The sequence below is a fragment of the Triticum urartu genome, chromosome 6A (genome assembly GCF_056163025.1).
Source record: "Triticum urartu cultivar PI428250 chromosome 6A, HENAU_Tu73, whole genome shotgun sequence".
NCBI classification, from domain to species: domain Eukaryota; kingdom Viridiplantae; phylum Streptophyta; class Magnoliopsida; order Poales; family Poaceae; genus Triticum; species Triticum urartu.
Window position 1 is genome coordinate 69,883,999 of NC_141878.1, and position 14,053 is coordinate 69,898,051.

Genomic DNA, 14,053 nt, shown 5'->3' on the forward strand with positions numbered 1-14,053 from the left:
ACTTGCTAATGCTGATTTCAGGGACTTAGCATTTCCACCAAGTCCTTGACCTATTTATCTCATATGGCCGTATGTTCACGTTGTTTCCTAGTGATCCGTGCCTCTTTTGAGGATGATCAGTAAGGATGTTTTGTTAATCTTGTAGTGCTCTATCCATCCATGTTTTCGTTTTCAATTATGGAGCAACCTAGCTTGAGTCAATCGAGCTCTACTTTTGCTACTTCGTGAATCTGGGTAGATTGTCTACTTGTTAGCGATTTTGTCGAGGACGTTGTAGTTGATCCGTGCATGCTATGCTATTGTTATTGCCATGTCTAGCTTGAATTTTGTGTATTCTTGATGGATGTATGTTAGTTTGTCATGACTTGCTCTGTAGTGAGTGCATCGAGCTCGTAAACATGCCTACTTGATATCTGTTTCAGCATGCTCCAGTTTTCACTAAGTCTGAGAACTGATTATGTTTTTGCCATGTTCTCATGCTTGCAAATGTATTTTCTGATCCCTTTTGGCTCAAGGTCACTAAGGGACTTTTGTTAAGCTCTTTAAGTAGCTCCATGCCATGCTTTACTTTGCCATGTTCAGGTCCTGTAGCATATAGTTTTGTTGCTCCGAAGGGTGCTATCTGATCTGAAATTTCAGACAAGTGTTAATTTCACTAAGTCTGAGATCTGTTTGTCATATGCATTTTTGCCATGCTTGTTTGAACCTGTTAATGGATGAATTGGCCGTAGCTCAGTGCTAGACTTTTGTTAAGCATCAGGCATGCATCCCTGCCATGTATTTTGTTGTCATGTTTGAATGCTGTAGCATGTTCATCTCATTGCATTTATATGGCTACTTGCTGTAAATCGCAGAACATGGTCATATTTGAATTGCTTGCCATTTCCAAACCGTAACTCCGATTCCGGCGTTCTTTATATCGTTTTCAAGCGATTTCATCTCATCTTTCCAGTGGCACATTTGGTTTTCCAAGTTGAGGCCAGATTCATGCATTCCTTGTCAAATCTTGCATATGCATCCCGCATCGCATCCCGCATAGCATACCATCCTTGCATCATATTGTTTGAGCTTGCACGTGGTTGATTGTGTTCCGTTTGCTTGTTTGTCTTGTTTGGGTAGAGCCAGGAGACGAGTTCGCTAATGAGGAGCCCGTTGAGTTTGCTTTCGAGGATCCGGTCAACTCTGACAACTTTGCAGGCAAGATGATCATACCCTCGAAATCACTACTATCTTTGCTTTGCTAGATGCTCGCTCTTTTGCTATGCCAATGCTACGATGCCTACCACTTGCTTTCAAGCCTCCCAAATTTCCATGTCAAACCTCTAACCCACCATGTCCTAGCAAACCGTTGATTGGCTATGTTACCGCTTTGCTCAGCCCCTCTTATAGTGTTGCTAGCTACAGGTGAAGATTGGAGACCATTCCCTGTTGGAACATTATTTACCTGTTGGGATATCATTATATTATCTTGTTATATTAATGCATCTATATACTTGGTAAAGGGTGGAAGGCTCGGCCTCTCGCCTAGTGTTTTGTTCCACTCTTGCCGCCCTAGTTTCCGTCATATCGGTGTTATGTTCCCGGATTTTTGCGTTCCTTACGCGGTTGGGTTATAATGGGAACCCCTTGATAGTTCGTCTTGATTAAAGCTTTTCCAGCAATGCCCAACCTTGGTCTTACCATTTTCCACCTAGCTGTTTTTCCCTTAGGTTTCCAGAGCCCGAGGGTCATCTTATTTAAACCCCCCCCCCCCCCCCCGGGCCAGTGCTCCTCTAAGTGTTGGTCCAACCGAGCGATGTCCGGGGCTACCAGGGGCAACTCTGGGCTGGCCTACCCGACGTCTGGCTCATCTGAGTGTGCCCTGAGAACGAGATATGTGCAGCTCCTATCGGGATTTGTCGGCATATTCGGGCGGTTTTGCTGGTCTTGTTTTAACCTGTCGAAGTGTCTTGAAGAACCGAGATATCGATTCTGATCGGAACGTCTCGGGAGGAGGTCTATTCCTTCGTTGACCGTGAGAGCTTGTCATGGGCTAAGTTGGGACTCCCCTGCAGGGATTTGAACTTTCGAAAGCCGTGCCCGCGGTTATGGGAAGATGGGAATTTGTTAATGTCCGGTTGTAGATAACTTGAATCTTAACTTAATTAAAATGAATCAACCGTGTGAGTTACCATGATGGTCTCTTCTCGGCGGAGTCCAGGAAGTGAACACGGTGTTGGAGTAATGATTGCCGCAAGATGCCCTCTAGTTTCTCGATCGCGCTTTGCCTCCTCTTCTTGCTCTCTTTTGTGAACAGGTTAGCCACCATATTTGCTAGTCGCTTGCTGCAGCTCCACATATTTACCTTGCCTTACCTATAAGCTTAAATAGTCTTGATCGCGAGGGTGCGAGATTGCTGAGTCCCTGTGGCTCACAGATTACTTCCAAACCAGATGCAGGGCCTGATGATTCCGTTCCAGGTGACGCGCTTGAGCTCAAGTGGGAGTTCGACGAGGACTCTCAATGATACTACGTGTCTTTCCCTGATGATCAGTAGTGGTGCCCAGTTGGGGATGATCCTGGGACGCCCCCGATTTGGCCGTACACTAATCATGCACGCAAATGTGTACGATCAAGATCAAGGACTCACGGGAAGATATCACAACATAACTCTACAAATAAAATAAGTCATACAAGCATCATATTACAAGCCAGGGGCCTCGAGGGCTCGAATACAAGAGCTCGATCATAGACGAGTCAGCAAAAGCAACAATATCTGAGTATAGACATAAGTTAAACAAGTTTGCCTTAAGAAGGCTAGCACAAACTGGGATACAGATCGAAAGAGGCGTAGGCCTCCAGCCTGGGATCCTCCTAACTACTCCTGGTCGTCGTCAGCGGGCAGCACGTAGTAGTAGGCACCTCCGGTGTAGTAGGAGTCGTCGTCGACGGTGGCGTCTGGCTCCTGGGCTCCAGCATCTGGTTGTGACAACCAGGTAGAAAGGATAGAGGGAATAGAAGGAGAAAGCAACCGTGAGTACTCATCCAAAGTACTCGCAAGCAAGGAACTACACTACATATGTATGCATTGGTATCAACTGGAATAAGGCTATTATATGTGGACTGAACTGCAGAAAGCCGGGATAAGGGGGGATAGCTACTCCTTTTGAAAACTACACTTCTGGCAGCCTCGTCTTGCAGCATGTAGAAGAGAGTAGACTGAAGACCTCCAAGTAGCATCGTATAGCATAATCCTAACCGATGATCCTCCCCTCGTTGCCCTGTGAGAGAGCGATCACCGGTTGTATCTGGCACTTGGAAGGGTGTGTTTTATTAAGTATCCGGTTCTAGTTGTCATAAGGTCAAGGTACAACTCCAAGTCGTCCTGTTACCGAAGATCACGGCTATTCGAATAGATTAACTTCCCTGCAGGGGTGCACCACATAACCCAACACGCTCGATCCCATTCGGCTGGACACACTTTCCTGGGTCATGCCCGGCCTCGGAAGATCAACACGTCGCAACCCTACCTAGGAACAACAGAGAGGTCAGCACGCCGGTCTAAATCCTATGGCGCAGGGGTCTGGGCCCATCGCCCATTGCACACCTGCACGTTGCGTACGCGGTCGAAAGCAGAACTAGCCCCCTTAATACAAGAGCAGGCTTACGGTCCAATCCGACGCGCGCCACTCAGTCGCTGACGTCACGAAGGCTTCGGCTGATACCATGACGTCGAGTGCCCATAACTGTCCCCGCGTAGATGGTTAGTGCGTATAGGCCAGTAGCCAGACTCGGATCAAATACCAAGATCTCGTTAAACGTGTTAAGTATCCGCGAACACCGACCAGGGCCAGGCCCACCTCTCTCCTAGGTGGTCACAACCTGCCCTGTCGCTTCGCCACAAAGATCCACACAGAGGGCCGTTGGGACAAAGGTCCTTTCAGCCCCCAAACTGTGAATCACTCGCGGGTGCTCCACAAGCCGACCCGACTTTAGTCACCACATGTATCCTGTATAAAGTATATAGTATATACCCGTGATCACCTCCCTAGTGATCACGACCTGATAATATAGCATGGCAGACGGACAAGAATGTATGGCCAGTGCTGATAAACTAGCATCCTATACTAAGCATTAGGATTGCAGGTAAAGGTAACAATAGTAGTAGCAAGGACAGTCTATGCATCAGAATAGGATTAACAGAAAGCAGTAACATGCTACACTACTCTAATGCAAGCAGTATAGAGGAGAGTAGGCGATATATGGTGATCAAGGGGGGGGGGCTTGCCTGGTTGCTCTGGCAAGAGAGAAGGGTCGTCAACTCCGTAGTCGTACTGGGTAGCAGCGGCGTCGGTCTCGGTGTCTAGCGAAAGAAGAGGGGGAAGAAACAATGAATACAATGCAAACAGATGCATAACGATGCATGACAAGACAAGTAACGGTGCTAGGGGTGCCCTAACGCGGTATGAGGTGATACCGGTGAGGGGGGGAACATCCGGGAAGGTATCCCCGGTGTTTCGCGTTTTCGGGCAGAGGAGCCAGAGGGGGAAAGTTACAAGTTCGATAGGTTAGGGAGGTGTGGCGGACGAACGGATTGCGTATCCGGAATCGTCTCGTCGTTCTGAGCAACTTTCATGTACAAAGTATTTTCATCCGAGTTACGGATTAAAAGATATGATTTTCTAAAGATATAAATCATTTTCTGATTTTAGTTATATATTTAATTCCAACATTATCCAAAACAGTGTGTGATGACGTAGGCATGACATCAGAGTGATGTCAGCAGGTCAACTGGTCGGTTGACCAGTCAAACCAGACAGGTGGGTCCAGTGGGACCCACATGTCATTGTCAAAGGCCTTAACAGAGTTTTAAAACTAACTAAAATGGGTTAATTAGTGGGTGGCCCCAGCAGTCAGTGTCTAATTAGGTTTTAGTTAACTAACTTAATTAATTAGTAGTTTATATATTTGTTTTTATTTGTTTTATGGCATGGGGCCCGCATGTCAGTGGCAGTAGCTGCCACGTCAGCGAAGTTGACTTGGTCAACATGGCCAGTTGGGGCCCCCAGGCCCACAGGCAGCGACCCAGGGGTGGGGCCCGCCTAGCCACGTCGGCGGCCGGTGCCGGACCGACTCCGGCGACCCAACAGAGGCGGCCCCTCGCCGGAGTTGGCCGGAATCGCGCTACGGGGCACCAAATCGGGCGTGGCCAGGCTCTCTGGAACGGCCTCTCCGCGCGCGTCCGCTGGAGGGGAGCACGACGGCGGGGGTGGCCGGAATGGTCGCCGGCGACGAGCACGGCGGGCTGCTGTTCGGGCGCGGACGGAGACGGCGACGCGGCGCGCTTCGGGGCGAGCGGGAAGGCTAGGGTGGAGCTGCGCGACGCGCTGACCACAAAGGGCTCGGCCCCGTGACCATTTGGTCACCGGAAGGGCGCCGGCGACGCGCGCAGGCGGCGGCGTAGTCGGGAGCTCGAGGAGAGTGGAGCTGGGGCGAGCTAGCGAAGAAATGGAGAGGTTGGGGAGGATCTACGCGGCATGAGGAGCGTAACCGACACGAGCCCGTGACCATTTGGTCACCGGAGACTCGTCGGCGACGGGGTCCGCGGCGGAGCGCTCGGGTGATTCCGCGGAAGCTAGCTAGGGCATGCGAGGGAGCTAACGGAGATGGGCGGGAGATGGGAAGCTCACCGTGCGGCACGCAAGATGGCCCTTGGGAGTTTAGTAGCCGGAGAGTCGACGGCGCTCGTCGGAGATGCGTCGGGGATCCGAGGAAGAAGACGAGGTTGGGGCAGCGTTCGATGGTGCTCGGCGTCCTGCGTCTTGACGTGGAGGCGTAGTCGAGGGAGGCAGAGCAAGCGGGCGCGTCGGAAGGGCTTGGAGGTCGCGGTGGCCGCGAGTACTACGGCGGTGAGGCCATGGCGGCGCTCGGTTGCGGTGGGGAACGAGGGGGCGAGGTGCGGTGGCTCTGGAGGGGAGTGGGAGGCGCAAGAACCGAGGCGAGCGTGGGGGTGAGTGGGAGGAGAGACCAAGGGGGCGCGGCGTGGCGACCTTATCCCCTCGTCGTCGCCGGCGAGAGGGTGCGGCGGGGACGCGCCCCTGTTCCGACCCGGGTCGGGGGAACAGGGAAGGGAGGCGGCAGGGGGAGGCGGGCCGGTTCGGCCGGATGGGCCAGGTGGGTTAGCTGGGCCAGATGGCCCAGGGGGGTTTGGGGGGTTTTCCTTTCTCTTTCTTTCTTTCTTTTCTTTATTTTTTCTTTTCTGTTTTATTTCATTTTAAAGTATTTAGTCTTTTACTAAAAATGTGTTTTCTGCACCATAATTACCTTTGTAATATTTGGCGTCCACCGAACATTTTTGTTTCAATTTTGAAAACTTTTATTATCGACTTTAATTTTAAGTTTGAATTTGACGCGGTTTCGAATTATCCCGAGATTAGTAACAGTAATCGCAGATGACATGGCATCATTAGGAGAGTTTTACTATAGCTTGATTACCCGGGCGTTACAAAACTCCTCCACTACAAGAAATCTCGTCCCGAGATTTTAGGAGATAGAAGGAAACAGTGCGGGGTATTCATCACGCAGGCGGTCCTCGCGTTCCCAAGTGGCTTCGTCTTCAGAGTGATTCGACCACTGGACTTTGAGGAATTTGATCGCCTTCTGACGTGTGCGGCGTTCAGCTTGGTCAAGAATGCGGACCGGATGCTCTTTATAAGAGAGGTCCTGTTGCAATTCGAGCACTTCATGATCCACCACTCGGATTGGATCCTTGAAGCAACGGCGGAGTTGTGACACATGGAACACATCGTGAACCTGAGAAAGGTTCGGCGGAAGCTCCAGTTGATATGCCACCTTTCCACGCCTTTCGAGAATAGTGAAGGGACCGATATAGCGAGGAGCTAGCTTGCCCTTGATCCCGAAGCGGTGAGCACCCTTCATTGGTGTAACTCGAAGATAAGCCTTTTCGCCAGGTTGATAGACCATGTCTTGGTGATGACGGTCATACTGACTTTTCTGACGTGACTGAGCAGTCTTGAGATTCTCGCGAATAATGCGGACTTGTTCTTCGGCCTGTTGGATAATATCCGGACCGAAGAGTGGACGTTCCCCCGTTTCTGACCAGTTCAGAGGGGTTCGACACTTTCGTCCATATAGCACTTCGAAGGGGGACATCTTCAGACTAGCTTGATAGCTATTATTATAAGAGAACTCGGCATATGGAAGAGATTCCTCCCATTTCTTGCCGAATGATATTACACAAGCTCGAAGCATGTCTTCGAGAACTTGGTTGACACGTTCAACCTGTCCTTGCGACTGAGGATGAAACGCAGTACTGAACGACAGATGAGTTCCCATAGCTTCTTGGAAACTCGCCCAAAACCTTGAAGTGAATAAGTTGCCATGGTCTGAACTGATAACCAGTGGGATACCGTGAAGTGAAACAATTCTGGCCATGTAGAGAGTAGCAAGCTGACTAGCAGTGATTGTCTCTTTGACCGCCAGAAAATGGGAAACTTTGGAAAGCCGGTCAATGACGACAAGAATAGCATCATTACCTTTCTGCGATTTGGGAAATCCAGTGACGAAGTCCATTTCAACATGGTCCCATTTCCATTCAGGAATAGAGATAGGTTGCAGAGTTCCAGCAGGCCTTTGATGCTCAGCTTTGATACGACGGCAAACGTCACACTCCGCGACATAACGAGCAATGTCCTGCTTCATATTAGACCACCAGAATCTTTGGCGAATATCCTGATACATCTTCGTACTACCAGGATGGATGGACAGAGGCGTATCATGAGCTTCTTCCATAACCCTTTTAGTCTTATCCAGGTTTTTCTTCGAACATGGTACCACTAGGCGGCCTTTGAAATACAAGGCGCCATCGTCGGCGATCGTGAATAATGAGGGCTTTCCTTCTGCTAGATGGCGTTTAATCTTATGGACTTCAGAGTCATAACCTTGAATAGTCTTTATACCAGCTACGAGATCTAGTACGACAGCCAGGGTATTTAGAGAACCCTTAGTAACAACAAGAAGATTCATCTTGCGGAACTCCGGGGGAGGGGGAGCGAGTGCTCCAGGAGGAACAATATGGAGGTTCAGCTTTCTAAATTCTTCGGCAAGCGAGGGCTGAACTTTGTGAACCTGGAGGTGGTTGCAGTAAGACTTGCGGCTCAAGGCATCAACAATTACATTAGCCTTGCCGGGGGTATATGATATACCCACGTCAAAGTCTGCAACAGTCTCCATCCATCTTTGCTGACGGAGGTTCAGATCTGGCTGAGTAAACAGATACTTCAGACTTTGGTGATCGGTGAAGATCTCGCAACGATTACCGAGAAGGTAGTGTCGCCACTGCTTCAGTGCATGAATGACAGCAGCAAGCTCGAGGTCGTGAACTAGGTAGTTTTCTTCATGAGGGCGCAGTTGACGAGAGGCATAAGCAATCACTCTGCGCTCTTGCATTAGGACACAACCTAATCCTTGACGGGAAGCGTCGCAGTAAATGACGAAGTCCTTCTTAGTATCAGGTGGAGCAAGCACGGGGGCAGAAGTCAACTTGTCTTTGAGCGCCTGGAAACTTTCCTGACACTTGTCTGTCCAATCGAACTTGACACCCTTATGCAACAGATTAGTCAGAGGCCTGGCAATCTTGGAGAAGTTCTCGACGAATCACCGGCAATAGCTGGCGAGACCGAGAAAACTTCGGACTTGCTTGACATTCTTCGGAGGAGTCCAATCGAGAATAGCCTGAACTCGTTCAGGGTTGACGGCAATACCATCCTTGGAGATGACATGCCCAAGATAGGTTACTTCGGGGAGCCAGAATTCACACTTGGAATACTTAGCATACAGTTGGTGCTCTCGAAGCTTTTCTAGCACCAGACGAAGATGTCCAGCATGTTCTTCCTCGTTCTTGGAAAATACAAGGATATCGTCCAGATAAACCACGACGAACTTGTCGAGGTAATCCATGAATATATAGTTCATCAGACGAGAGAAGGTGGCGGGAGCATTCGTTAAGCCGAATGACATGATGGTGTACTCGTATGATCCATACCGAGTCACGAAGGCAGTTTTTGGGATATCCTCTTCACGAACACGGATCTGGTGGTAACCTAGCCTCAAATCGAGTTTGGAGAACACTGATGAGCCAGCCAGTTGATCATAAAGATCATTGATCCGAGGAAGAGGATATTTATTCTGAATGGTAGCTTGGTTTATAGGACGGTAGTCTTGGACTAATCGGTTTGTCCCATCCTTTTTCTTAACAAAGAGAGAAGGTGCTCCCCAAGGAGAGCAACTTGGGCGAATGAAAACTTTGACAAGAGATTTGTCGATTTCCTCCTTAAGCTCAATGAGTTCATGCGGCGGCATCTTATAGGGTCGTTTAGCTATAGGGGTGGTGCCGGGTTTCAAGTCGATGATGAACTCGACAGCTCTAGCAGGGGGAATCCCTGGAAGTTCTTCTGGGAAGACGTCTTGGAATTCACGAACGACGGGAATGTTTTCAATTCCCTCGAGTGGTGCAGCATTCAACGCATTCAAGGCATAAAGTCGTGCCTCGGTGTTCTGAACTAGATGAGCTTGGTAAGCTATTATTTCATCAGAAGGGTGTAGCAGATGGACGACCTTAGTGGCGCAAACTATTGAAGCAGTATGCGCTTTCAACCAATCCATTCCCAGAATGAGGTCGATGTTAGACGACTTCAGGATAATGGGAGAGGCATAGAATTCCAGCCCTTCGATTTCCACGGGGACATCGATGCCAACCAGAGAGGTTTGACATTGTCCCATGGGGTCTTTTACCAATACCGAAGTGTTCATCTCCTCACATTTAACGTCATGCTTGTATGCAAAATCTTCTGACATGAATGAATGCGATGCTCTTGAATCGAATAAAACAGATGCAGGTACTGAGTTTACGAGGAGTGTACCCATCACGGTAGCAGGCTGGTCTAGAACTTCATTGAGATCAACGTGGTTGGCATGAACACGACCATAAGACTTGGCATTGTTGTTGCAAGGCTGGTTGCTTCCACGGCCAGCTGTGGGGAGGGCCAATTGATTCTGGTTCTGATTGCAATCCCTAGCACGGTGACCTGGCTGACCACACTTGTAGCAGAGACCATTATTGGGAGTGGGAACAGGAGCTTGTGGTAGTGGAGCTGGAAGTCTTGGCTGCCTAGTTGGAGGAGCAGGCAGACGAGGTGCAGCATAGGTCTGCCTTGGGGCAGGTGCATTCAGATGGTACATGTTGTTGGGAATCCATATCTTGCGCTTCTGCGAAGACGGGTCCGAAGATGAGCCCGTGTCACGGTTGCGCCTGTGAGAGCTCTGGGATTCCTGCAGACCAGTTTCGACATTGATGGCTTTGTTCACCAGAGTGGCGAAATCAGCAAAGTCATGCACTAGAAGTGCGAGCTTGATGTCAGCTTGAAGGCCATCACGGAACTTCTCCTGTCTGCGTGCATCAGTTGCAATGTCCTCTTCAGCATAGCGGGACAAGTCCAGAAACTCCCGCTGGTAAGCTTCCACAATTTTGTTGCCTTGGGTGAGGTTGCGGAACTCACGCTTCTTCCGATCCATGACTCCCTGAGGAATGAAGCGACCACGGAAGGCAGCTTGGAAGTCTGGCCAGGTGATGATTGTTCCAGCTGGCAGAGTACGCCTGTGGCTGTCCCGCCATTGAGCCGCGGGTCCTTTCAGGAAGAAGGAAGCAAAGGTGACATAGCTGGCAGGGGCTACATCAGCAGACTCCATCTCATAGGTGATGTCACGGAGCCAGTTGTCAGCATCCAGAGGCTGAGTCGAGCTGCGGTACACGGTTGGGTTGAGGCGCATGAAATCCTGCAGAGTCACTTGGGTTGGCTGCTGGTTCATATTGGGGCGAGGAAACTGAGCCATAATATTCTCCATGAACTGACGATTCAGCTCAAACCGTTGCATCATCCCAGCCATGTACTCAGGCGGTGGTGGGGCGTTGCCACCACGACCACGACCACGACCACCTGGTCTAACCATCCTGCTAATATTTAACAGGGGTAGTTCAGCATTGAGAAATTTGCAAAGACAAGAATCATTCATGATGAAACATGCACAACGAAAGCAACACGATAGATACTACATAGCAGTCGGCATATCTTACAAAAGAGATCATGCATAGAGTTCGTTACACAAAGTTTGGTACACAGGCTAAGGCATCATAGGTGGCACACAGGCTCGCGGCGAATGCATCTAACACTAACAAGCAAGTCTACATCAGTCCCATGCGGTACTGCAGAGGTAGGTGTAGCCCGACAACTGGTAGTGACGCGAAGGGAAGACCTCCACGCGAGTAGCCTGGGGTCCGCGGATACTCTGGTGTGGAACCCGATGCGCAGGTGGCAGGAGAGGACCCAATGCAGGAGAGTAGCCTCCCACATCTAGCCAGCCGACGCCCTGGGGCATCACGGTCCGGGCAGGGTAGATCGTAGAACGCGATAGATCACCAGAGCGGACAGAGGGGTGCAACAGCGTCAGAGAACAATATAGGTGCTGACGGGTGGTGTACAGCTCGTGGCGAAGAGCTCAGTTAGCTCTATCCAGCCCATCAGCATGCAGAGCCAGGTTCTGATGGTAGAAGGGCTCTCGGGTGACAGTGGAGTAGGCAGCAGTGTAGTAACCCTCCGCACCAACATCGGATGCGATAGCAATGTGCCTGAAGGGGGAGGTGTCCAACTCCTGATACTCTCCACGAAGACGTGTCAGAGCAGCATAAGCAGCATCGTGGACCGCCATATCGATAGTCACTCCAACACCATGAGCAGTGTGCAGCACGGTAGTGGAGTCATACTCCTGAGAGTAGAGGTGGACGATGGCACGGTACTGCTCCTGGTTGAAGTCCTGATACTCCTCATAGACGGTGTACTCAGGGTGCCAGCGATAACCCAGATAGGTCATCATCTCAACCAACACAGCAGGTGATCCTGAGGCACCAATGGCCGTCATGTGGCGCACGACCTGCCTCGTGGGTCCCATCTGAAATCAAAGATGTTTTCACAGGAGTCAAATGACAATGTGGATAATGTTCAAATACTACTCTAAAGAATAACTAGGGCTTATCCAACTTTGGGGTGAACATGGTCACGGGATCCTAGTGTTAGAGTTAGTAAAATCGTTTAACCCGAGTAGGAGAGAGTTCAGTGTCCCAGAGTAAGGATCGAGGAGTAAAAGAGCATAATACCACCCAGATGGCGATGTGGGCCCGTAAGGCACACAGCCATGTTAGTAAAAGTTTTTGTAATGTCTAGAGTCAACTTCAGCCAAGGAGTGTGGAAGGGAGATTCCTACAGGGAGTCGGCTCTGATACCAACTTGTGACGCCCCCGATTTGGCCGTACACTAATCATGCGCGCAAATGTGTATGATCAAGATCAAGGACTCACGGGAAGATATCACAACATAACTCTACAAATAAAATAAGTCATACAAGCATCATATTACAAGCTAGGGGCCTCGAGGGCTCGAATACAAGAGCTCGATCATAGACGAGTCAGCGGAAGCAACAATATCTGAGTACAGACATAAGTTAAACAAGTTTGCCTTAAGAAGGCTAGCACAAACTGGGATACAGATCGAAAGAGGCACAGGCCTCCTGCCTGGGATCCTCCTAACTACTCCTGTTCATCGCCAGCGGGCAGCACGTAGTAGTAGGCACCTCCGGTGTAGTAGGAGTCGTCGTTGACGGTGGCGTCTGGCTCCTGGGCTCCAGCATCTGGTTGCGACAACCAGGTAGAAAGGATAGAGGGAAGAGAAGGAGAAAGCAACCGTGAGTACTCATCCAAAGTACTCGCAAGCAAGGAACTACACTACATATGTATGCATTGGTATCAACTGGAATAAGGCTATTATATGTGGACTGAACTGCAGAAAGCCGGGATAAGGGGGGATAGCTAGTCCTTTCGAAAACTACGCTTCTGGCGGCCTCGTCTTGCAGCATGTAGAAGAGATTAGACTGAAGACCTCCAAGTAGCATCGTATAGCATAATCCTAACTGATGATCCTCCCCTCGTTGCCCTGTGAGAGAGCGATCACCGGTTGTATCTTGCACTTGGAAAGGTGTGTTTTATTAAGTATCCGGTTCTAGTTGTCATAAGGTCAAGGTACAACTCCAAGTCGTCCTGTTACCGAAGATCACGGCTATTCGAATAGATTAACTTCCCTGCAGGGGTGCACCACATAACCCAGCACGCTCGATCCCATTCGGCCGGACACACTTTCCTGGGTCATGCCCGGCCTCGAAAGATCAACACGTCGCAACCCTACCTAGGCACAACAGAGAGGTCAGCACGCCGGTCTAAATCCTATGGCGCAGGGGTCTGGGCCCATCGCCAATTGCACACCTGCACGTTGCGTACGCGGCCGAAAGCAGAACTAGCCCCCTTAATACAAGAGCAGGCTTACGGTCCAATCCGGCGCGCGCCACTCAGTCGCTGACGTCACGAAGGCTTCGGCTGATACCACGACGTCGAGTGCCCATAACTGTCCCCGCGTAGATGGTTAGTGCGTATAGGCCAGTAGCCAGACTCAGATCAAATAGCAAGATCTCGTTAAACGTGTTAAGTATCCGCGAACACCGACCAGGGCCAGGCCCACCTCTCTCCTAGGTGGTCACAACCTGCCCTGTCGCTTCGCCACAAAGATCCACACAGAGGGCCGTTGGGACAAAGGTCCTTTCAGCCCCCAATCCGTGAATCACTCGCGGGTGCTCCACAAGCCGACCCGACTTTAGTCACCACATGTATCCTGTATAAAGTATATAGTATATACCCGTGATCACCTCCCTAGTGATCACGGCCCGATAATATAGCATGGCAGACGGACAAGAATGTATGGCCACTGCTGATAAACTAGCATCCTATACTAAGCATTAGGATTGCAGGTAAAGGTAACAATAGTAGTAGCAAGGACAGGCTATGCATCAGAATAGGATTAACAGAAAGCAGTAACATGCTACACTACTCTAATGCAAGCAGTATAGAGGAGAGTAGGCGATATATGGTGATCAAGGGGGGGGGGGCTTGCCTGGT

At 50.1% G+C, this 14,053-nt stretch overlaps 1 protein-coding gene across 1 annotated transcript in view; it reads right to left on the reverse strand.

Moving 5' to 3' along the window:
• The window catches only part of LOC147963992 (uncharacterized), a 29,807-nt gene extending 18,941 nt beyond the window's left edge, over nt 1-10,866 (reverse strand). Inside the window, exon 1 of the mRNA XM_087529784.1 lies at nt 9,921-10,866. Within this exon, the coding sequence (XP_087385910.1) occupies nt 9,921-10,866 (946 nt within the window). The remainder of the gene's footprint in view (nt 1-9,920) is intronic.
• Nucleotides 10,867-14,053: the final 3,187 nt, after the last annotated feature.